This window comes from Nakaseomyces bracarensis (assembly GCF_045282275.1).
Source record: "Nakaseomyces bracarensis strain CBM3 chromosome Unknown Scaff13_0, whole genome shotgun sequence".
Lineage (NCBI taxonomy): Eukaryota > Fungi > Ascomycota > Saccharomycetes > Saccharomycetales > Saccharomycetaceae > Nakaseomyces > Nakaseomyces bracarensis.
Window position 1 is genome coordinate 2175671 of NW_027263959.1, and position 22035 is coordinate 2197705.

Sequence of the window (22035 nt, forward strand, 5' to 3'; positions counted from 1 at the left end):
CTAAAATCTCCACTACTAAAATTGCAACAGTGTACGAACTTCTATAGGAAAAGTAGTTATTCAATTTTGTATAGATTTGCATTTTTTCTTTCTTGAATTGACAATCGTTAGTATTGTAAATTGCCTTAATTATTTCTTAGATTTAGGCTACTAGAAAAAAAAAGAAAATATGATTTACATTTTATTAAATTCTCAATTAATAGATGCTCTTTCTTGGAATTAAGAAACTTAAAGTCCAGAAGGCACTAATTCCTGGGGAGATTTTAGAGATCCGGTTGAGTGAAAGTCACGTACAAGTTAAAGAAGTAGCACTACGTTTTGTTTTTTGATCTTGTACGTCATTTTCATATCCAGAAAAAGTCATGGCAAGTACAACAACTATTTTCCACCGTACGTTAGCGAGAGAGCCCAAAAAAAAAAGGAAATTGAAAATGTCTGTATATGCAACTGCACTACCCTAAGAACTACGTATAAGACGATACAGTATTTCATTAATCAATTGCCATTTTCTCCATATATAATGCCATGTTATATAAGGTATGTATTAGACAGTGGTGTCTTCATACTGAATTTATCATTTCTTTTTGACAGACAGCAAGCTGGAATCCGCAATATTTTAACATACGGCATATTGACTTGCAAGCATCAAATCAAGTAAACACTATGCTTTGTTGTATATTTTATATCACTATAACACATAGGTCTCTTTTTTTGAAAGAACGTATTGTAGAGGTTCCCCCAGCCTAAGCTAAACCAACTATCGTGCCGCGCTATCGCCATTTTCAATATAGACCTATAAAATCAATAACCCCCTTTTGACAAACCGCAAATCCCAAATATCTTTCACACTACCACCCCAATACTAAATCCTTTTTATTTTCCTAGTCGAAGAAACAAAAACACGGACCTTTCTACGACCAGTCCTCTCTCTTTTCTCTCTCTCTCTCTTTCTCTCTCACTCTCTCTCTCTTCCTTATCTATTCCTCCAATAATACCCACCCCTTAAAAAAATATCTTACCCTTTTACTGCTTACATTAGCCTGCACTCCCATTTTTTTTTTCTTTCTGTTCCGTGTGATAGCTGTTCTCCTCATCCTCCTCCTTTTTTTTTTCCAATGCTGTGCACTATGTTACTGTGCTACTTTCTTTTTCCACCTTCTCCGTATAAGTTTGTGTGTGTTTCCTAAGTCCAATGCAATAGGACAAATACGGGCGAGGTGTTTTTTTTTTATAGTTATATTGCTGCTTGTTACTTGTATTGTTTGTTAACGAAGGGCAGTAAGAACAAAACAATAACAATAACAAGAAAAAAAAGGGAAAGCTATAAGGAGTACGAAGCAGAAGAGAGAGAGATAAAGACCGAGGACCGACAGTGCATTAAAAAGACGCTTTTTTAACGTTGATACTTAACGAGGTTTAGGTAGAACCACTTTCTTTGCACTCAAGTATACTATACTATACCACACTACTCATTACTCAGTACTCAGTTCTCAGTACTTTATCTCATAAGAACCGTAAGAGGGACTTTCCACTTCTTTATTTTAAAATAGCTCTCTCTCTCTCTCTCTCGTAAGATATCCAAAAAAAAAAAATAACAAAATATTGAATTACAATACGAATATCTATTCCTTAAATAAAACCAAAGGGGGAGTAAAAAGTAGTTGTTTTTATAATAAGACATCTAATCCATTATTTCTAGATATTTTCTAAAAAAATCTCTTATTTTTATAGCTGAACCTAGAACAAAAAGAAAGTAAGAACAATACGAATAAGAACAGAAATGTCATCCCTTCGAAGTAGGGTGAGCAAGCCGTTGCTCAAGTTAAAGTTACTTGAAGTAATGACTAATGGTACGTTTGAAGAGTTGAATAAAGTATTAGATGCTGAGTTTCAACCTGTTGATGACGGAGATGTCAAGGAAGTGAGTAGTCATTTGTTACATTATGCTGTTCAAGTGGCCCCATTGGAGCTGATAAGAAAGGTTATCAGTGAGTATGTGGTTAGTAACCCATCTGGCGAGATGGGGATTCAATCTGGTGCGAATGGGTCTTTTACAGTTAAACTGGACATTAACTCTAGGGATAGTAATGGGAACACGCCGCTTCATTTGGCTGTGTCGCAGTCTAGAGCGGATGTGGTCACTTTACTGATGGATCAACCGACTATCAACGATACAATTGTTAACAATGCGGGTCAGGAGCCAATTGAAATGTGTAAGACACTAGATATCGCCCATGTCATCCAGGTGAAAAGAGATGAATACGTTGGAAAGGTCGCTGAAAGTTTAAGGGACGCATTCAATAAGAGGAACTATCAACAATTGGAAGCTATCCTGAGCGTGGAGAGAAACAAGGAGCTAATAGACCTTAACGGTATTGATCCCATTTCTGGTGATACTGTGTTGCATGAGTTTGTTAGACAAAAGGATCTTAATATGTGTAAGTGGCTAATAGACCACGGTGCAGACCCCTTGAGGAGAAATCAAAAGGGTCTCTTACCTATGGACCTCATTAAGACCCCAAGTGTCGGAGGCACCGGAAGAACTGCAGGACCTGAGAGGAACGCTAAGAATGACGCAGAATTGAAAAAATTCATAGACAGCGTAACTAAGGATAGACGCCAAGAAGTTTCAGAAGACAGTGGAGAACAGCAAGAGGCTCCGACATATAAGGGTTACTTAAAGAAATGGACCAATCTAGCCAAAGGGTTTAAGCTTCGTTGGTTTGTATTAAGTGAAGATGGCTACTTAAAGTATTACAAGGACCAGCCGAAGGAAGGTAGTCAACCACGTGGTCAAGTCCACCTTTCAATGTGTCGTTTTGTGGTAGACAAACAGGAAAAATATAAGTTCGAGTTGATTGTTGGCGACCATGACAGATGGAAACTGAAGGGTAACAACTCAGTTGAATACAACAAGTGGTCGTGGGTTATCCAGGATGCAATTAAATATGCGAAGGAGAAAAGAGCAATTTCAAAAAATCCTGGTGTGAACAATGAGTTTACTACAAGTCAAGTTTCTTTGGCACCATCTGCAGTTACTACTAGAAGCCGTGCCAATAGCATGAACAACCAGAAATTTGTGCACGCTGCAAGAGTACACAAACCTTCTATTCTAAGCAATGGTGAATCTAGTGATGCTGATAGTGTCCCTGACACACAACATAGCAAAATTGCTAGAAATTCTCCAATCGCACCAATACCTAATAACCTAAGATCTCCAAGTAGTAGAGTTGTTACTTCAGTTAGTCCAGTAGCAAACTCTCTGTATGGAGACCGTAAAACTAGTGCCTCTGTTCCTTACAACAACATCTCTGATGATGATGTAGACGGTATTTTGGTGAACCCCATTGATCCAGATGAAGAATACTTGAAGACCCAATATGGTCCCTTCATTGATAATTTGAACGTTTACAAGAAGACAATATCAATGCAATTATCGTCTGTATTGGAATTATTAGACAATGTACAAGGGGAGGCAGAAGTCGAAACTATCAAAGAGACAATAAAGAATACTGTAAAAACATTTAATAATCTAATAACATTAGGAGCTGAAAGGGACAGAAAATTGGTCGATATGGTTACTAAGACTAATGACATCAATAATGTTTGGATAAATTCGGTCAAGGATCTAGAAATTGAATTGAATAAGAAGGAGGAACAATTAGATGCTTTAGCCAAGGAAAGAAGATATTTAAGAAAATCTATGAACATGGAATTCTTAGAAGCAGGCGACAACCAAATCGCTAGAAGAGCCTCAACTATTGTTTCGAAATTCTTAACAAACACCAAAGCCGCAGTAGATGACGGAAGAGGTGACGAATTTTACGATGCTGAGGAACTAATTGACGAAATTGGATCAGTTCGTGATGTTGTTCCTTCTGAAACCGCCAGCGCTCAGGCAATGCGGGAGAACATTAACAATCTGCCGGAAACAACAAAAACCGAACCATCTTTTAGAACGACTCAACCACATGTTGAACTACCTAAGGTTCCAGAGATTAATAGTTCAGCACCAAAGTCCCCAAGCAGTGCTGCTCCAATGACTCCAGAAAGTGCTGCTCCAATGACACCTGGCAGCGCAACCGAAAAATCAGCCGATACAACTGCAGCAGCAGATGAGTCCATTGCATCTAAAAAGCCTGCATCACAAGACCGTGATCTCAAAGAAGTTGAAACTACCCAATCTTCCGCTGGAACTAAAGTAGAGAAGGATCATGGCGATGAGTGTGACTTACAGATGAAGATCTATAAGAAATCATCATTGAAACCAGTTTCCAGTTCACAGAAGGAAAAGGAGGATGTCCTTCTCAAAGAGGGTTCTTTCCTAGGTTACGATGAAGGTGTCAGAAAAAGGTTAAAGCTAGATGATGATGACAGACCAAAGATCAGTTTATGGGGTGTATTGAAATCTATGGTAGGTAAGGATATGACTAAGATGACTCTCCCAGTTCAGTTCAACGAACCAACGTCCCTTCTGCAGCGTGTAGCTGAAGATATGGAATATTCAGATCTTTTGGACAAAGCGGCAGCATTCGATGACTCTACATTAAGACTACTATATGTTTCTGTTTTCACTGCTAGTGCCTATGCTTCCACTACTAAGAGAGTAGCCAAGCCCTTCAACCCATTGCTTGGTGAGACTTTTGAGTACTCCAGGCCCGACAAGCAGTACAGATTCTTCGCCGAGCAAGTTTCTCATCATCCACCTATCTCTGCCACTTACACAGAATCCCCTCGTTGGGATTTCTACGGTGAATCATATGTGGACACCCATTTCAACGGTAGACAGTTCAACGTCAAGCATTTGGGTCTGTGGTACATCAACCTACGTCCCAACGGATCTGAGAAATCTGAGCTGTACACATTCAAGAAACCCAACAACAACGTCATCGGTATCCTTGTTGGTAACCCTCAGGTCGACAACTACGGTGAAGTGATCATCACCAACCACGCCACGGGCGACTATTGTAAATTATTTTTCAAGGCCCGTGGTTGGAGGTCTTCGAGTGCATATGAGGTCAAGGGTGAAGTCTTCGACAGCAAGAACAAGAAACAATGGGTTCTCGGCGGCCACTGGCACGACTCCATCTACGCAAAGAAAGCAAAGGGCAAAGACGCGGAGTTCTCCATCGAGAAAGAGAGTAAATCATCCCACAAGGAGACCGAGCCAAACTACGACGGCAAAAAGTTCCTATTGTGGAAGGTGAGCCCAAGACCTGACGCCCCATTCCACCTGACTCCATTCGCCATCACCTTGAATGCCCCCATGAAACACTTACTCCCATGGTTGCCCCCAACAGACACAAGGCTAAGACCAGACCAACGTGCCATGGAAGACGGAGAATACGACAAGGCCGCCGAAGAAAAACACAGAGTAGAAGAAAAACAAAGAGCCGCCCGCCGTGTCCTCGAAGAGAAAAACGAAACTTACAAACCATCATGGTTCACAAAGGAAACACATCCCGTTACCAAGAAACCATTCTGGAAGTTCCACGGAGATTACTGGGAACAAAGAAGAGATCACAACCTCAAAGACAAAGGAGATATCTTTTAGCGTTTTTCCACTCTCTCCACACATCGTCCCCACGTCAATTTTTTATTTAGTTTTCTTTCTTTCTTTCTTTCTTTCTTTTTTTTTAAAAATAAGAATAACTTTTTCATAACACTAATAAATAATCCCGCCCATATTTTTCTTTCTTTTTTTCCTTCTTGCTTTCTTATCTTGCTGCCCACACACCTTTCTGACACATTGCGTCTATCAATTATTAATCCCTTCCCGTTCAGTTCTCTTATTAATTATATTTGATAGTATCAATGAAATATAAGCCTTCATTTACCCGGTTAATGAGGATCTTTAGTAAGAATACCGTTCCCCGTGATACTATCACACCTCTCTTTCTAATTTTTTTGTGGGCTTATTCCACGGAAGAGCAATTTCAGGGTTATCTTGGAAATCCTCCGAAGCCCAAAGAACGCTTCTTTGAATTGCTTTTATTAATGGGGGGAGGAAGGAAGGAAGGGAGTTCCAATATACTGATCTTCGTTTTCCATGCGGGGGTTTCTACGGTCGAAACTTTTTTCTAGATATGTAGTTTTGGGCTTGTTTTCTCTTCATAAAGCAAGAAAAATTTTTATGGGTTTCTTTCTTATAAATTACGTATTCTTTCTTTTTTCTGTTAGAAAGTACCGTAGCCCCGTAGTGATCTCTTACTATTATAAATATTCCTTCTTCATTTCAACCCCTTCCTTAATATATAAAGGTGGCAAGTATTGATTTCTTCATTCACTCTCTTTACAAAAACAAAGCAAAGGTCAAAGAAGCCCAATTTTGAATTCTATCCTGGTTTGAAATTGGAACTAGTAACTATATAAAAAAAAAATAAAGGAGAAGAACTAAAAAATGACGTCTATTGAGTTAAGTTTGAAGAGAACGCTAACTGATGTTTTGGAAGATGAGTTGTATCATATGAAGGTACGGAACGAGCAAAGTGAAGTGTCAGAATTTATACCGATTACTGATGTGCCACATGTGAATAAAGAAGAACAGATGCAGCCACAGATGTTTAATAAGTATGCTGATCCGTCCGTTACGATGATACCCGGTGTGAATAATACTCTGCCCAATATAGAACATTACGAGGACGTTAAGAGTATGGCGCCAGCTATGCTAAGTTCGAACATAAATACTCATACAAATACACAAACATCTGCTAATGCTAATGCTAATGCTAATACTACGGCCCTTCGGAATGTAATGTACAAGGATAACGATGTGTTTAGATTTAGTGATCTGAAGATAAGTGATACCAATGACGAACAACTGTTTAATGAGTCTGATGCGTTTTACCAATCACTGGGTGACGAAAAGACCTTATATTACGACGATCCTGATTACTTCAATATGGGGTCAAAGATGGAGGACTGGCAGCTCGAGGACAACAGTGCTACGTTGAATAACAACGATGCCCGTATGATCTTCGACAACGAATTTGCTGATGATGATGATCTGAGTGACGACGAGAACTTGTTCGATGACGGGTTCGATAACAATACCCTGCATAACAACAACCAGCTACATCACGGACTGGAATCCGATTTGTCTTCAGAATTTGAAGAGAGCAGTGACGAGAAAGTAAGAAAATATCATTTGGATAACATCCAGAACATACTGAATCGTAACAACTCTCTAGTGGACAACAGTGTTCTACAGGTCAAGCTCCCATCGGAATTCACAACTATCCCACCTAATAATACCCATGAACACGTTGATAGCAATAGCATGATTAAAACCAACGATAATAACGATAATAACGATTCCTTGCTGCAATCAGTACAAGGTATCGAACCAACTATGAACACAAACATTCAGTTACCAGATTTAGCTAAGCTAGGCAGCTTGCAAGAGGCAAAGGACATTCTGTTAGTCTCGGATTCCGATGAAGACGAACTGTATTCAACCTCGTCTATTAAGGAAACCAAGAAATCAAGCCCATCTCCTGTAGATAAAGTTCAAGCGGTAACTAAATCCAACAACCACAATCATACACATCACACTCATTTCACGAAGTCCACTAACAGGAAGTTGAGTTCAACAAGGAAACAAACTCCAAAGGTACATCACCCAAAGGCTGGTTCCAGAGGGTCTCATACCAAAAGTAATGCTAACCACGAGACATTTGTGTGTGAATTAGTGAATATGGTGACTAACGAAGTGTGCGGCGCGCAGTTTTCTCGTACTTATGATTTAACTAGACATCAAAACACTATTCATGCAAAGAGACGGACGATATTCCGTTGTTCTGAATGTATTCGTTCCCTAGGTGACGAAGGTTTCCAGAAGACATTTTCCAGATTAGACGCCTTGACTAGACATATCAAGGCTAAGCATGAAAACTTGTCTGTGGAAGAACGTCAAGAGGTTACTCAATATGCAAAGGCAAACATAGGCTTTGTTAGTGCATAACTCTCATCCAGCTGATCTCAAACCAAAATTATTACAGTTAAATGAAAATACGCATTTATTTTCCCCTGCATACTGTTTATTATAGAGTTCTATGCATTTAGTACTTCTAAAAATTTGAAGCAATAAGAGATAGAGTTTTTTTAAATAGCAAAAATACCATAATTCAATTATTCGGATATACAAGGATAACTAAATTAATATTTCTAAATTTTTTTTTTTTAAAAAGCAATACTTATAATGATGATATTCTAACGCATACTATCTATCTATAAACCATTAAGGTATATAACAAAAGACCAAGGGAAACCATTGGGAGCTAAAATCCTACTAGGCGTCTTTCAAGTAATGAAGAATATATTTCATATTTTGGTAGCAAATAAAGAAATTTTTTCTTAAAAACACTTAAGATCTCATACAATCTAATTTTATACTTTTAGTACTTATTAGTTTTATTAGTTCATCAATATTTTATAATTTAATTACTCAATACTCTAATCTAGAAGAATTAACTACTGTTCTCCACAGCTCTATAAACTCTAATGGGTTCTAGTTCAAAACTGAATATTTGTTTAGAGGTATAAAATAAAACAAAAAACATTTCCATTAATCGTTATCATCACAAAATTAAAAAGATTATTTTTCTATTAGATCATGGGTTTTCTTCAAAACCTTCATTACGAACTTTTTCGGCATTGATCTTGGCTAACTCAGGGTCCAGATAATACTTTCTGATAAACTTAAAGTTGTTCTTCTTATCCAACTCAATAACCAGAGGAATACCATTAGGGATATCCACATCTTTAATGTCTTCATTAGATATTCCTTCCAAGATCTTTAACAGTGATCTAACAGAACTGCCGTGGCCAACAATAAGGCAAGAATCTAATTCGAATTCTCTAGCGACCTTCAAAATAACTTCATCTAAAAAGGGCTCCATTCTCTTCACAACATCATCTAGAGATTCTGCCTCAGGCAAGACAATGTCTTTATTCAAGCCTTCCAACTCATACTTCAGAGGTCTGTTAGGCTCCTTGAACTCGTATCCTGTCACAGGACCCAAATCATGCTCTTGAATCATCTCTTTATTCAAGTCTACTTGAGGTGGTCTACCATTGTAGTCCCTACGGATGTACATGTATTGCTCCTTACCATACTCTTTCAGGACTTTAGGTTTCCTCTGTCCCTGCCAAGCTCCGTAATGCCTCTCGTTCAACCTCCAAGTCCTCAAGACAGGAATTTGCTTGGTTGAATGGTCCTTCTCACTGAGTAGATAACTTCTCACTTCGGCTAAAGTATATGTGTAGTCAAATACAACAAAGATAGGATTCTTATAGTGTCCATCATCCTCCTTGTTACCGATTTCCAACTCATTCAAGATAACGTCCATTGTCTGCTCAGTTCTCAAAAGTCTCGAGGTATAACCAATTTGCGGTAACGGAACACCCGTAGTCTCACAATGCTGCTTGATCAATTGGCCTGCCTTCTGAGCCTGTGACCTCCCTTTCTCCGTCAACTTCGCATCAATCCATCCACAAAATATGTTCTCATGGTTCAAATCACTCTGCCCATGTCTCAAAATAAACAATTTTAAGGTATCACTCATGTTTCCCACTTAATTCAATATGTTAACCTTGCTACACTTTTATCAATTGTCTCGTAATTATAACCCACAACTCCGTCTTATACATTATAATATATAATTAAATTTCTTTTTTTTAATATAATATTATTTTTTTTATTAAGTAGCTATAGTTCCGGAACAATGGCCCTAAAGGCTCCTCTCGGAAAAACCCCTCGGAAAAATTACTCTAAACACAAATCACGTGACACACATATATAACATTATGAAGTTAAACCTTTAGCGTAATAGTTCGTTTACCTACGTGTTGATGTTACCACTTCGTATCCATTCTGAGATTTATTAGCCAGTTACCACTAATATACCATTCAAGGTCAGGGAGGTGTTTATGTCGTAACAAGGGTACGTGACTCTTAAAAGCATTAATAGCATATATTTTATTTTTTATATTTTATAGTACATTATTCATCAAATATATATTAGAGAACAAGACTCTCTAGAGGTAACACAATAGGGAGCGATTGTTAGTTAATTGGGGGTGGGTCTAGGAAAAAAACTTATATTAAAACAAAAGATTAAAAATAAAAGAAGTAATAAACTGAAAAGAAAGAAAGAGACTTGAGCCCATTTTTTTTTTTTTTGGTAATAGGTTTTATTTTTTTCGATTAGTCAGCAATGCATTCCAACTCTTCGATCATGTCTGGTAGGTTTTGCATTGGAACGTTGTTGTAGACGATTTGGTAGACGGCTTCGAACAATGGGAATTCGTGAGTCATCTCACATGTTTCTAACCATTCGTGGACTTCTTTACATGTGATGATACCTTGAGCGGATTGACCATTTAACAGTTCCTTTTCTGCTTCAAGGGCGGATTTGCCGGACTTGGCCATAAATTTAGCGACTCTGACATTTCTACCACCGGAACATGTTGTGATTAAGTCAGCAACACCGGCGGATTCCTGGTAATAAGTCTGGACACGGGACTCTGGGAAGAACATTTGACCGAACTTTATGATCTCACCAAGTCCGACTCTTTGGATAGCGGCAGCAGCATTGTTACCCCAGCCTAGACCCTCTACGAAACCACAACCCAAGGCTACAACGTTTTTCAGGGCACCGGCAATGGAGATACCGGCAACGTCCTCGATGACGTTAACGTGGAAGTATGGTCTGTGGAACAAAGCCTTTAGCAACTTGTGGTCTACATCTTTACCTTCACCTCTGTAGTCCTTAGGGATGTGGTACGCCACGGTGGTCTCGGACCAATGCTCCTTAGCGACCTCTGGAGCCAAGTTAGCACCCGAAAGAGCACCACACTGGATACCGAGCTCCTCCGTGACGTAGCTGGACAACAGTTGCACACCTTTCTTCCCGACTTCAAACCCCTTCAGACACGAGATAGCCCTAACGTGTGGCTCAACTACACCCTTCAGGTTATTCACAATACGTGACAAGAACTGATGTGGAATGTTGAAGATGATAATGTCGCAACCCTTCACGGTATCGACTAAGTTAGGGTTAGCCACCAGGTTCTCTGGCAACTTAATCCCCGGCAAGTACTTAACGTTCTCGTGCTCTGTGTTGATGATCTCAGTCAAGTTCCTGCCTTCGATCTTCTCCTCGAACACCCACATATCCACACGAGAGATGAACAATTGCGGGTTCAACCCGGTGTTCTCAGCAACAACTTTAGCAATTGTAGTACCCCAGTTACCTGAACCGATAACAGCAACCTTGAAAGGATGATCAACAGCCTTCAACGACGTCGATGATTGCGAACGACGCAAATTACTATTATCCAGTATCTGAGATGTCTGATTCAACCTCTGTGCAGCAGAAGACATTTTTTTTTTTTGTTTAATTTCCTTGTTGTTTAAACGTACTTGTTATTTTAAGCTAAGTCCTCTTTTTGTATACATTAGGTGTATCAGTAGAGATTTATATATATATAGGATATATATAAGAAAAATTATTAATGACAGAGAGCGAAGAGAGAGAGCGAAGAGAGAGAGTAACCTCCGATTTGTTCCGGGGACCCAACTAAAGCCCGAAGGCGATGCCCGCACCAATATTTTTTTTCACAGTGCTTTTTTTTTGCTTTCTGGAAAGAAGCTTCTAACTCTCTCTGTCTCTGTCTCTGTCTGTGTGTCTGTGTGTCTCTGTCTGTGTGTCACTCTCTCTCTCTCTGTGTCACACTTCATCTTCATTATCGCTCTCTCTCTCTCTCCCTTGCCTCCCCCTTCGATGTTTACCGTTTTCGGGCTATGCTTTTACTTCGTGCACTCATCACCTGACTTGAGAGATTTGGTTTTTGAAGGTGTCGTGTGACCCACCCCCCCACTTCTCTGTTTTTTTTTTTTTGTATTTCTCTCTCTCTCCGATTTCTTTTGGGACTTCGTTTTTTTTCATTCTCCGGTTTTTTGGTCATTCCGCATTCCTATTTAAAATATACTGTTTTTATGTACGGAAGTCATGTGTTTTGTACCGAGGTCATGTGATGGGGGAGATACACGTGATATGTGCACGTGATTGGTGCGGGTCAATTACGAGATAGGGAAAAAAAAAAGTGTGTGTAGTGTGAGTGTGTGTGAGTGTGTATATGTTAGTGTTTAAGTGTGACTGAGAGAGATCAAAGCTTAACTATGCGTTGGTGATGAGTTTTAGGGTTTTCTTTTTTTTGGCTTAGGGTTTTTTTTATTTTTTCTCTATCCTCCCCTCGGGTGTTGCCGGGTTTTAACGGGTTACTTTTTAAAATTAACAGACCAGAGTAAAAATTAAGTGCTTAATTAAGATTTTATATTCCTCGGATATATCAGATTTGATAATAGAGAATGTCAAGCCACTTCGCCAGATATATGTATAAGAGATGATGGTGGAGGATAAGAAACATTCGAGGTTGAAGGCCTTTTTTGGGAAAGAGCAGGAGAAAGTAGAGCCGATAGAGCCGATAGAACCACATCCACACCCTGTGGAAGTGTTGATGAAGCAGAAGTTGAATGAGTACGATTGGCATCCCGTGGGAACAGTGGCCTCGGCTCCCGATATTGTGTCACAGAACTACACCAACATACCACAGGATAATCCTAACCAAGGGAAGAAAGCGCTTACTTTAAGGCGGTTTCTGAAGAAGTTTAACAGTAGCAGTTCAGTGCAGAGCATGGTGAGTAATACGTCTAGTTCTGGGAGTAATGGTTCAGTATCTGGTTCCGTGTCAGGCAGTGCAGAGTTCCCACAACAGTTCTTGTTGCCGAAGAAACATACCGTGTTGAAGGACTATGTCGATACGCCAAGTGATCTGATCAAGAAGTATGGTATACCTGGGAAGAAAATAGGAGAAGGCGCATCGGGAAGTGTTTCCATTGTTAATAAGACCAACGGACAGCAGTACGCCGTGAAGATGTTCAGGACACCTCCGAACTCGACGCAACCGCAGATCGAAAAGTATTGCAAGAAGATCACCGCGGAGTTCTGTATGGGCTCCACGTTACACCACGCCAATATAATTGAGACTCTTGATATTATACGTGAGGGCAACAATTTCTTAATGGTGATGGAGTTTGTGCCGCACGACTTCTTCGATCTGGTGATGAGCAACACTATGACTCAACACGAGATATCGTGCTACTTCAGACAGCTGTGCCACGGCGTGAACTACCTCCATACCATGGGCATCGCTCATAGAGACTTGAAACTAGATAACTGCGTGGTCACCCATGAGGGTATATTGAAACTGATAGATTTCGGAAGCGCAGTGATCTTCCAGTACCCTTTCGAAAACACTATAGTGAGGTCTAAGGGAATTGTGGGATCAGACCCGTATTTGTCACCTGAACTGCTGGAACTCCACAGCTACGATCCTCGTCTCGCCGATGTGTGGTCTCTCGCCATCATTTACTACTGTATGACTCTAAGAAGGTTCCCATGGAAAGCTCCAAGGAAACATTACAATTCTTACAGGCTTTTCTGCGAGGACCCTGACGATGAAGAAGATATAAGTAAAGGGCCAATGAAAGTTTTAAGACTCTTACCAAAAGAGTCTCGCGACCTAATAGGCAAAATGCTGGAGCTGGACTACAAGAAACGTATCTTCATCGACGGCGTTATGCAAGATCTTTGGTTTAAGAGTATAGAATACTGTTCTACAGACCTCACCGGTGCCGTCTACCACAAACCCAAGAACCATATCCATCATCTGTTGACAGATGAAGAGATAAAAGCAATGAATTCATTACACACTACAAACTAAGTAAATCTCTAGTTATCTTTCATCAATGTAAAAGAAAAGATAGCAAGAAGATAAAACAAAACAAAACATTACCTGTTCTTTTGGTTTCTAATTCTAAATTCCAATTCATTTCATTTCATGCCAAAAGAAAATAGAAGTTCATTAAAACTTTTAAAAAAAACAAACATAAAAAAAATTACATTTCTTCATGAAGAACTGCATTAATCATCCATTTTAATATTTCCCTCCTTTACGATTACTTTATTTCAATTTTTATTATTATTCTCCCGGATTCAATAAGGATTTGTCCTTCAAAGGTACTTCCTTAAATTTTATATTTTTAATTTTTTATTTGATTTTAACACCATCACCTATCTTGATAGCAAGTAACAAACAATTTACGATACAATTATAGTCTATTAGTTTCTTGCCTTCATACTTAGCATTCAAATGGACTTCCATTTCTTTTCTATAACTAGTAATTAAATGATTTACAAATCACTATCATGATTATAGTAACCTATTGATCGTGATGATTATATTACATGAAGACTCATTAGGGTAACCAATAGGCGATGAGGTTCAACTTTTTTTTTATCCTTTGTATGGGGTAAACCCTAAATTATATAATTGAGAATCATCCTAATAACTATTTGAGTGAACTGGTTTTCGTATCCATATAAACACCTAAAACTCAATAAAAGATGCTGACTAGGTTTAAACCTATAAGAGCTCTAACGAGAAATGGCTACAGGATAGCGGGGCTTGCGAGTCCACCTATTCTGAGAACCGTTACACCGTTATCTATTATGTCAAGGAAAATACACATATGCACGCATAAGACAAATACAACAGCAATTAATATAATACAGAGAGTTAGGAAACTGGAGATACGCAGAGAGTTCCATTATACTCCACAGAGGTCATTAAAATTCTCCTTTTCAAAACAGAGCAAAGATAACAGTCAAACGGTTACTAAAATATACAAAATACCGACCACGTTGCTAATCCTATCTACCATTGGTGGGTTCTTTCTAGTATTTACACTGCTACCTATTTTATTCACACTTGGTTTCCCTTTCCTTATTGGTATGATTGCCTTTTTCCAATTTAGACGATGGAAAACAAATCAACTGTACCTGAAGATGGCAGATGCGCTTTTGAGTTCAAGTATACAAATGAAGAATAGTCAGTTGATGTCTCTCAAGTTTAGACTAATTGAAAAAGGATTACCCATGCTAACTACGTTCACAAACCCAACAAAATTGATGCTATCGAATAATGGCGAAAAACTTTTGAGACTTTTACAGTTAAGAGTGCAAAATGCCTTTGAAAATAATGAAAAGAATATATGCAGCAGTTTTATACCGAAGGAGCATCACTTCTCACAGTATGAGCTGGTACTTTCTACTAATTTATTCAAAAGCTATACTAAGAAACTACCACACGATCAGGATATTGGCCTAATGGCATTGACACTTTTCCTCAGACCCAAGAAACGTAGAAACATACACGTAGCCACAATGACACCACCAGAATTAAATTATGGCAGAAAGATAGCTCATGTTTACTTCGTGTACCAAGGTGCCACAGCAAGAGGGTTGCTGAACACGGAAATACTATTAGATGCAGCTAAAGCCGGTGTAGACTTACAAGAGATCCAATCAACGAGTCCATTCTTAATATCAATAGTACCTTTAGACTCTTGGATGCCCTCCCAGTATATCATAAAGGATACTGGATCAATAGGAAGCTTTGATATCCCGTTTACTAACAACTCCGAAAATTCAGGTCGTGAATTCATTGTGAGAAAGAAATCATGAAGAGTGAAACATAAATGGGACGAGTACGGATGCATATATCAACTTGACACTCTTATATATGGTTCTTCCATTACTCACTGTATATATTCAAATGAAAATAGATGTTATGGAATATACATTCAAGTACATCCAAAATCGAATCATGTACGTATATCATGACATTTTATAATATAAGTAAACAATGCGAAAAATTCCTTTAAGGAAACGAAAAAATATACCTAATAAAGTTACGTTTTGTAAATATTTGTGTCAGGTACATTTCTATTATAACCTATTTTATCGATTTATATTTGAACATACACTATTTATTGTCAATCCAATTGTTTTACTTCTAACTCCCATAAAAAAGCTATATACAAAAAGTGATAGCCAGAACATAAACCAGGTCTAATCGTATCACACAAAAACGTAAATTGTTGGGAGGGCATCTGAAAAATATAAGAGAAAACAATCTACCAAGAATTACAGCGCAAGGTCTTTTGATAGTATACTGATAACAAAATACAAATCAAGCATATATTGTGTGGAAGAAGTATGGAGCGCACGATTAGCGTTACTGATCGACTAGATACGGTTTATAACCAAGACTCCGATGAAGGTGACTTGGAAAATCCTCCAAAATTGAGCAACTTCGGATCAGAACTAATATCTGACTCGCTTGAGAGAAGAAAATCCGGCACGTTATATCATTCATTTGGAAGTAATACTGATAATGTTTCCGAGCAAAACGACACAAAATCCTCCCATCCATACACTAATCCACATCCTATAACGCGAAGTGTCAGCAGCCCATTATTCTATGAAGAGCCATCGCAATCAACCATGTTTGCTCAGTCGAAAATTCAGCATCAACCAAGCATGACAACATATAACTTGCAACAGTCTCCCAAAGAAATGTCTGAGAATAGTAATACTTTTATGAAGATGAAATCAAAACAGAACTCAATGAAACAAGAACTGACAATGAAATATAACGAAAGGAGAACTAGAAGGTTTTTACATGCAACTAATCGAACTACACGACTAGGTCCTGCTCAAAGAAATTGTACTCAAACTAATAATATTGAAGATGATTTAAAGACGACGAGCAGCAACAGTGCTCCTCAAAATGAAACAAATCATTATTTTGATAGCAACGATGCATATATGGACTTTCAACTTATGAAAACAGATTCTGTAACGGAAACTAACAGCCGAAATATTGATAATACGAAACTGGAATCGCCAATTGAAAGAGATTATTCGGATATTGATATCAAGGCTTGTAATCCCATTCAATACATGAAAATGCATAATCTCCCTGCAACCGAGCTATCCAAAATTTCCAAGGCCTATTTTGAGAAACAAAAGGAAGAAAATCGCATATTAGCCTTGAAGAACTTACAATCAAGAGATTTATCTATGGGTGGAAAACCCCATTCTACAGTTGCGAACGATTACTTACAAAATAGAGCTGATACAAAAGACGTATCACATGTTTCAGATACAAGTTCGAAACGAAAACCGACACTACGAGAGCGATTCATCTCAGTTTATGGGGCAGTTCATTCCCCTCCACCTTCTTCAACTTCGAAATTTAGCGATCTCCATAGAGAAACTGGTCAGGAAAATATTCCTAATCACAGCGATTATGACCTAAGAGTTAATAATAGAGAAGCACTTGGTAACATAGATATTAATTCCAATAAAGAAAACATTTCGGAGATAAAGAAACAGAAAACGGTAGACTCTATTAATGATGTAGTACCACAAAAGAGGAAGTATAAAAAGGTTGAAATAGTGGAACCTCCGAGCTCTGGTTTCTCGCAAGCAAGAAAAAATATGATTACAGTCAATGGTTCTGAATATGAGCGTATTGAATTGCTTGGCAGAGGTGGATCCTCTAATGTTTACAAAGTTAGAGCTTCAAAAAATAAAGTATTTGCTCTAAAAAAGGTATCCTTTGATGAATTTGACGATTCTAGCGTCGAAGGATTCAAAGGCGAGATTGAATTACTCAAGAAACTTCAGAATCAACAAAGGGTTGTTCAACTATTTGATTATGAGATGGGTAGAGGAGTACTTTATCTTCTTATGGAATGTGGTGATTACGATTTATCACAAGTATTACATCAGAGAATGAATTCCCCGCTAGACATGGAATTTATTAGGTATCACGCAAGAGAAATGGTTACTTGTGTGAAAGTTGTTCATGATGCTGGCATCGTGCATTCCGACTTAAAACCTGCAAATTTCGTCTTCGTTAAAGGAATTCTTAAGATTATCGATTTTGGTATTGCAAATGCTGTACCTGATCACACTGTAAATATTTACCGAGATATGCAAATCGGTACTCCGAATTATATGGCACCAGAAGCACTAATTGCGCATAACTACACTAATGACAATGAGAACCACCCTAACAAATCTAACAAATGGAAAGTAGGGAAACCTGCAGATATTTGGTCATGTGGTTGCATTATATATCAAATGATTTATGGTCGGCCTCCATATGGAAAATATCAAGGTCAAGATAGATTACTCGCAATCATGGATCCGAAAGTGAAAATTGACTACAAGGTAACAACTAATAACGACGATATAGTACCAAACCTAGCGCTGGAATTGATGCAGTATTGTCTAATGAGAAATCCTGATGAAAGATGGACGGCTAATGATATTCTGGAGTCACCTTTCCTGAATCCCCTAATGGTATCTCATGAGTTTGTTCGAAATCTGATAACTACAGCTGTTGATTATGGTTCGAGAGAAGGAAATGTTTCACCTGATAAGATAGAAAATTTGGCAAATAATGTTCTCGCACGCTTAGCGGATTTCCGTATGCATTAAATTTACGAGTATCATAGTCTATTCACTAATAACAAGCCTGATGCACTCAATGTAACACAAAAAATAATAATTTATAGAAAAGACAACAAAGATATTGTTGTTGTCACCAGCATATTAAGATTTAATGTTTCTTATAATTTTTAGATTTTTTTTTTTTTTCACATGCATTATTTACCTAATAATATATTAATTTATTCGTCTAAATATTTAATTCGTCTATCTAGGACCAAACTTACTCATAGCAGCGGCACCACTTTCTCTCCATTCTTGTTTTGTCAACCACATGTGATCCTTGTCAGCCATGATACTTGCCAGAACAGCACCACCAATGAACACCATATGCCTTCTTCTTGGTGGATCTTCAATTCTTACCTTAAATTTATCCAACCTTGTTGGATCGTTATTCAAAACTCTAGTGAACCATAGTTGCTTCAATTCTTTTTCTAATCTAGATGGTAAACCTGGATACATACTCGAACCACCAGACAACACAATTGCTCTATATAACGAGCTTCTCACATCTACATCAGCCGACTGCACTGTATTGAAAAGTAATTCACCAATACCAGGTTGTTCAACATCAACTAGATTAGGTTGGAACAAACATTCTGGTGCTTCAAAACGCTCCTGACCAACCTTAATTACTCTACCATCTGGCAGTTCGTAGTTTTCAACCAGGGTTGTGGTTTCTCTGGCTAATTTAGTGTCTAAATCTAAGTCATAGGAAACATAACAAACCTTCTCTTTTATTTGACGGACAGTTTCAAAATCTGCACTTCTGTTGAAAGCATAACCACGGCGTGATAGAAGATCAATTAAGTGTCTTGTGACATCTCTACCAGCAACATCCAGTCTTCTAGTTAAATGGTTCAATACAACCGATTCATAAACTGGAACAATGTGAGTAACACCATCACCAGAATCAACGACTACACCTGAGGACAAACCCTGCGCATAAAGGGCAAGTACAGCTTGAATGGCTACATAAACACCCCCGAAATCATACTTTTCAAACATCACCTCACACATCGTTTCTCTATTCTTCACTGGATTCATTGGTGGCTCAGTCAACAGTATCTTACCACCTGAGGTTGTAGGTAGTTTCATCTGGTTATAGAAAGCATAATCCCAAAGGTGTTCCATGTCTGCCCAGTTTTTTATAATACCATTTTCCATAGGGTATGAGATTTGCAAGTAAGAACGAACATCACTAGCTTCATCACCAATCATAATATCCTTCAATGGTGTATTGATAGTGGCTCTTTCCTCAGCTCTTAAGATTGGACGACCAACAATGGATGGAAAGGTGTAGTCAGGGAAATTTTCACCTGCACGTCCAATTTTGACAAAACCTGTACCTTGATCAAGGACTAATAAAAAAACAAACAAACAAATAACCTCAACATATTATTATCAAAGCCTTTTGACTAATATAGAAGTTACAGCAACCCCCATAAGCAATACCCTTAAAAAGGAATATCACCCCATCCTTTCTAATGTAAGGCAAGATTAAATATATTAAGATAAATTGAAATGTGATTTGTTAGTAACAATAAATTCAAATAAAGTTAGTTATGTTTGAAAATAGAATTCTTGCGATTCATCTGATTCATATCAAAACCGATACTCTACCGCTTTATAACATGAAATAAAATGTGAAATGTGCTAATGACATACCAATTGGGCTGTGTGGATCCATTCTATTAGTTTATATGTGTTATTATTTGCCGTTTTGGCTTGATTTGGCAGTGTTAAGATCGAAACATATTCATTAATAAGCTTTGCTATCCTATATAACTTTTAAAAGGGGAATTTTGAATTTTGATTCTTCGGGCGTTAACAATAGCTGCCCCTCAAAAAAAGAATATGTATAAATACGTATAAAGTGAGCTAGTCACGTGTAATATTATAAATTTATTTGAAAACTAGTTTATTTTACGTTTATACTTTATATCTATACTAGTCCTTGTTTCTTCAGCTCTGCGTATATGTCTTTAGACATTACGTTACCTTCTTTGTCTTCGACCTCTTCCTTTAGTTCTGTAAGTTCTAATGAGGTTCCGTCTACTGAGTTCATTTGTTTCCACAGAGCCTGGGCTTCAGAGATCTTAGTGATCCCGTTGAAAGCACTTGAGGGCTCTATTCCTAAACACCTTAGATGATATTTATGTGTTGCTCCTGTAAAATGCTTTTCAAACTGTTTGTGGCCCTTGTACTGGATGTTACCACAAATTTCACAGTCATGATTAACATCAAGGCCTTGCATCTTAAATAGCCAGAATGGGATAGGTAGTCCATCTGCTCCTAATGGCATATCACTAGAACTGCCTAATAGATTCGTTAAGTCATCGAATTTGCCCTTCTTATCCTTTTTAGTGTTATCTTCGTAGTCCTCCTCACGTTCAACAGAAGCATCGTAGATAGGTTGCTCATAGTTTTCATTGAGCCTGTTTGTATCCTCAATCCTTTCTTCATTTGTATAGGCCATTTTCCGTTCCAGATAGTCCTTAGTACCTTGGAGAGATAAAACCAAGGCCTTTAGGTAAACATGTATTTTGTATTCCGCTAAATACACTTCTTTAAACTTAGTTTCGTTCTTGGTGTGTACTTTTCCTGGAAGATGACTTGCATATACACCATGTGTCTTAAACCATTTGCCGCAGAACAGACAAAATTCACCTTTCTTTTCGTTATTGTGTGGGGTTGTTATATTATCGATGAACTTTCTTCTCAACTTTGAGACTGATTGTTCTTTATTCATCAATATATTAGTTTTAAAGAACACTTCCTCTATAAATGTACATGCTTTTCGCAGAAAATCGCAGTACCTTGCATTCTTTCTATCCATGATCGGTTCTAATAAATATTTCTCATCATCCAAAAATGTCTCCATTTTACCGACAAATGTCAAATAGCTGTCATTAGTGTTCTGAATAACATTGAACCATTCACGATAAAGGTATTCCAAATCAAGTACTAGACCAAATTGTTCATCTCTCTTAAAATACTCTGTAATATTCAACACTCCCGATCTCTCTGATAGTAACTTATCCTTTTTTGGGAACATAGAGTAGTTCCTAACCTTTTCATCAATCGGAAGATCACGATCTTCTGCTGATTCATTACCAAGGTATTTGGTTTCAACTTCCTTCAGCATTTGCTCAATGAATTCAAAGTTCCTCTCCCGGTCTTTCACTTTATCCTCCTCATTTTTTAGCTGGGATCGCAACGCCATTACTTTCTTATTTTTATTGAATATATCATCCAGGAATACATTAATTTCATATTGTTGGGTCTTCGTCTGCTTTCTGCTCCTCGCATACTTCTTAGTCCTATAAATCATATTCTGTTTACGCCGGTTGATAATATCCTCATCCAACAAATCTCCATCCAACTTACTTACTGCATCCATGTAATCATATGCTATTTCTGGGTTTCTTTGGATCCTAGCAGTTATAGAATCTTCGATGACCTCGATGTCCTCCAGAAGGCCGCGAAACTCCTCAAATACCATGGCTAGTTGGTAGGGTTACTGTTACACTGGTATCTGTAGTTATTTTGTTTCAAGTATAATCCAGAAATAGAGACTAAATAGTATATAAAAATTTAATATAAA

At 38.0% G+C, this 22035-nt stretch overlaps 9 protein-coding genes across 9 annotated transcripts; 5 read left to right on the forward strand and 4 right to left on the reverse strand.

The window, feature by feature from the left end:
- Positions 1 to 1780: 1780 nt before the first annotated feature.
- On the forward strand, positions 1781 to 5554 carry OSH2 (oxysterol-binding protein related protein OSH2; the record flags this gene model as incomplete). Its single annotated transcript, XM_071055150.1, has 1 exon — positions 1781 to 5554. The coding sequence occupies one exon, from the start codon at positions 1781 to 1783 to the stop codon at positions 5552 to 5554; it is 3774 nt and encodes a 1257-aa protein (XP_070909843.1).
- Positions 5555 to 6400: 846 nt separating this feature from the next.
- On the forward strand, positions 6401 to 7963 carry RPN4 (stress-regulated transcription factor RPN4; the record flags this gene model as incomplete). Its single annotated transcript, XM_071055151.1, has 1 exon — positions 6401 to 7963. One exon carries the CDS (start codon positions 6401 to 6403, stop codon positions 7961 to 7963), a length of 1563 nt encoding a protein of 520 aa, XP_070909844.1.
- Positions 7964 to 8612: 649 nt separating this feature from the next.
- Positions 8613 to 9566, reverse strand: GPM2 (phosphoglycerate mutase family protein GPM2; the record flags this gene model as incomplete). The annotated part of the gene is made up of 1 exon (XM_071055152.1): positions 8613 to 9566. The coding sequence occupies one exon, from the start codon at positions 9564 to 9566 to the stop codon at positions 8613 to 8615; it is 954 nt and encodes a 317-aa protein (XP_070909845.1).
- Positions 9567 to 10207: 641 nt separating this feature from the next.
- On the reverse strand, positions 10208 to 11386 carry GPD1 (glycerol-3-phosphate dehydrogenase (NAD(+)) GPD1; the record flags this gene model as incomplete). Its single annotated transcript, XM_071055153.1, has 1 exon — positions 10208 to 11386. One exon carries the CDS (start codon positions 11384 to 11386, stop codon positions 10208 to 10210), a length of 1179 nt encoding a protein of 392 aa, XP_070909846.1.
- A 1022-nt stretch (positions 11387 to 12408) lies between these two features.
- On the forward strand, positions 12409 to 13788 carry RTK1 (putative serine/threonine protein kinase RTK1; the record flags this gene model as incomplete). Its single annotated transcript, XM_071055154.1, has 1 exon — positions 12409 to 13788. The coding sequence occupies one exon, from the start codon at positions 12409 to 12411 to the stop codon at positions 13786 to 13788; it is 1380 nt and encodes a 459-aa protein (XP_070909847.1).
- A 683-nt stretch (positions 13789 to 14471) lies between these two features.
- MRX9 (Mrx9p) lies at positions 14472 to 15590 on the forward strand (the record flags this gene model as incomplete). Its single annotated transcript, XM_071055155.1, has 1 exon — positions 14472 to 15590. The coding sequence occupies one exon, from the start codon at positions 14472 to 14474 to the stop codon at positions 15588 to 15590; it is 1119 nt and encodes a 372-aa protein (XP_070909848.1).
- Positions 15591 to 16124: 534 nt separating this feature from the next.
- MPS1 (serine/threonine/tyrosine protein kinase MPS1) lies at positions 16125 to 18419 on the forward strand (the record flags this gene model as incomplete). The annotated part of the gene is made up of 1 exon (XM_071055156.1): positions 16125 to 18419. The coding sequence occupies one exon, from the start codon at positions 16125 to 16127 to the stop codon at positions 18417 to 18419; it is 2295 nt and encodes a 764-aa protein (XP_070909849.1).
- A 216-nt stretch (positions 18420 to 18635) lies between these two features.
- On the reverse strand, positions 18636 to 19649 carry ARP2 (actin-related protein 2; the record flags this gene model as incomplete). The annotated part of the gene is made up of 1 exon (XM_071055157.1): positions 18636 to 19649. The coding sequence occupies one exon, from the start codon at positions 19647 to 19649 to the stop codon at positions 18636 to 18638; it is 1014 nt and encodes a 337-aa protein (XP_070909850.1).
- Positions 19650 to 20373: 724 nt separating this feature from the next.
- PRP9 (SF3a splicing factor complex subunit PRP9) lies at positions 20374 to 21933 on the reverse strand (the record flags this gene model as incomplete). Its single annotated transcript, XM_071055158.1, has 1 exon — positions 20374 to 21933. One exon carries the CDS (start codon positions 21931 to 21933, stop codon positions 20374 to 20376), a length of 1560 nt encoding a protein of 519 aa, XP_070909851.1.
- Positions 21934 to 22035: the final 102 nt, after the last annotated feature.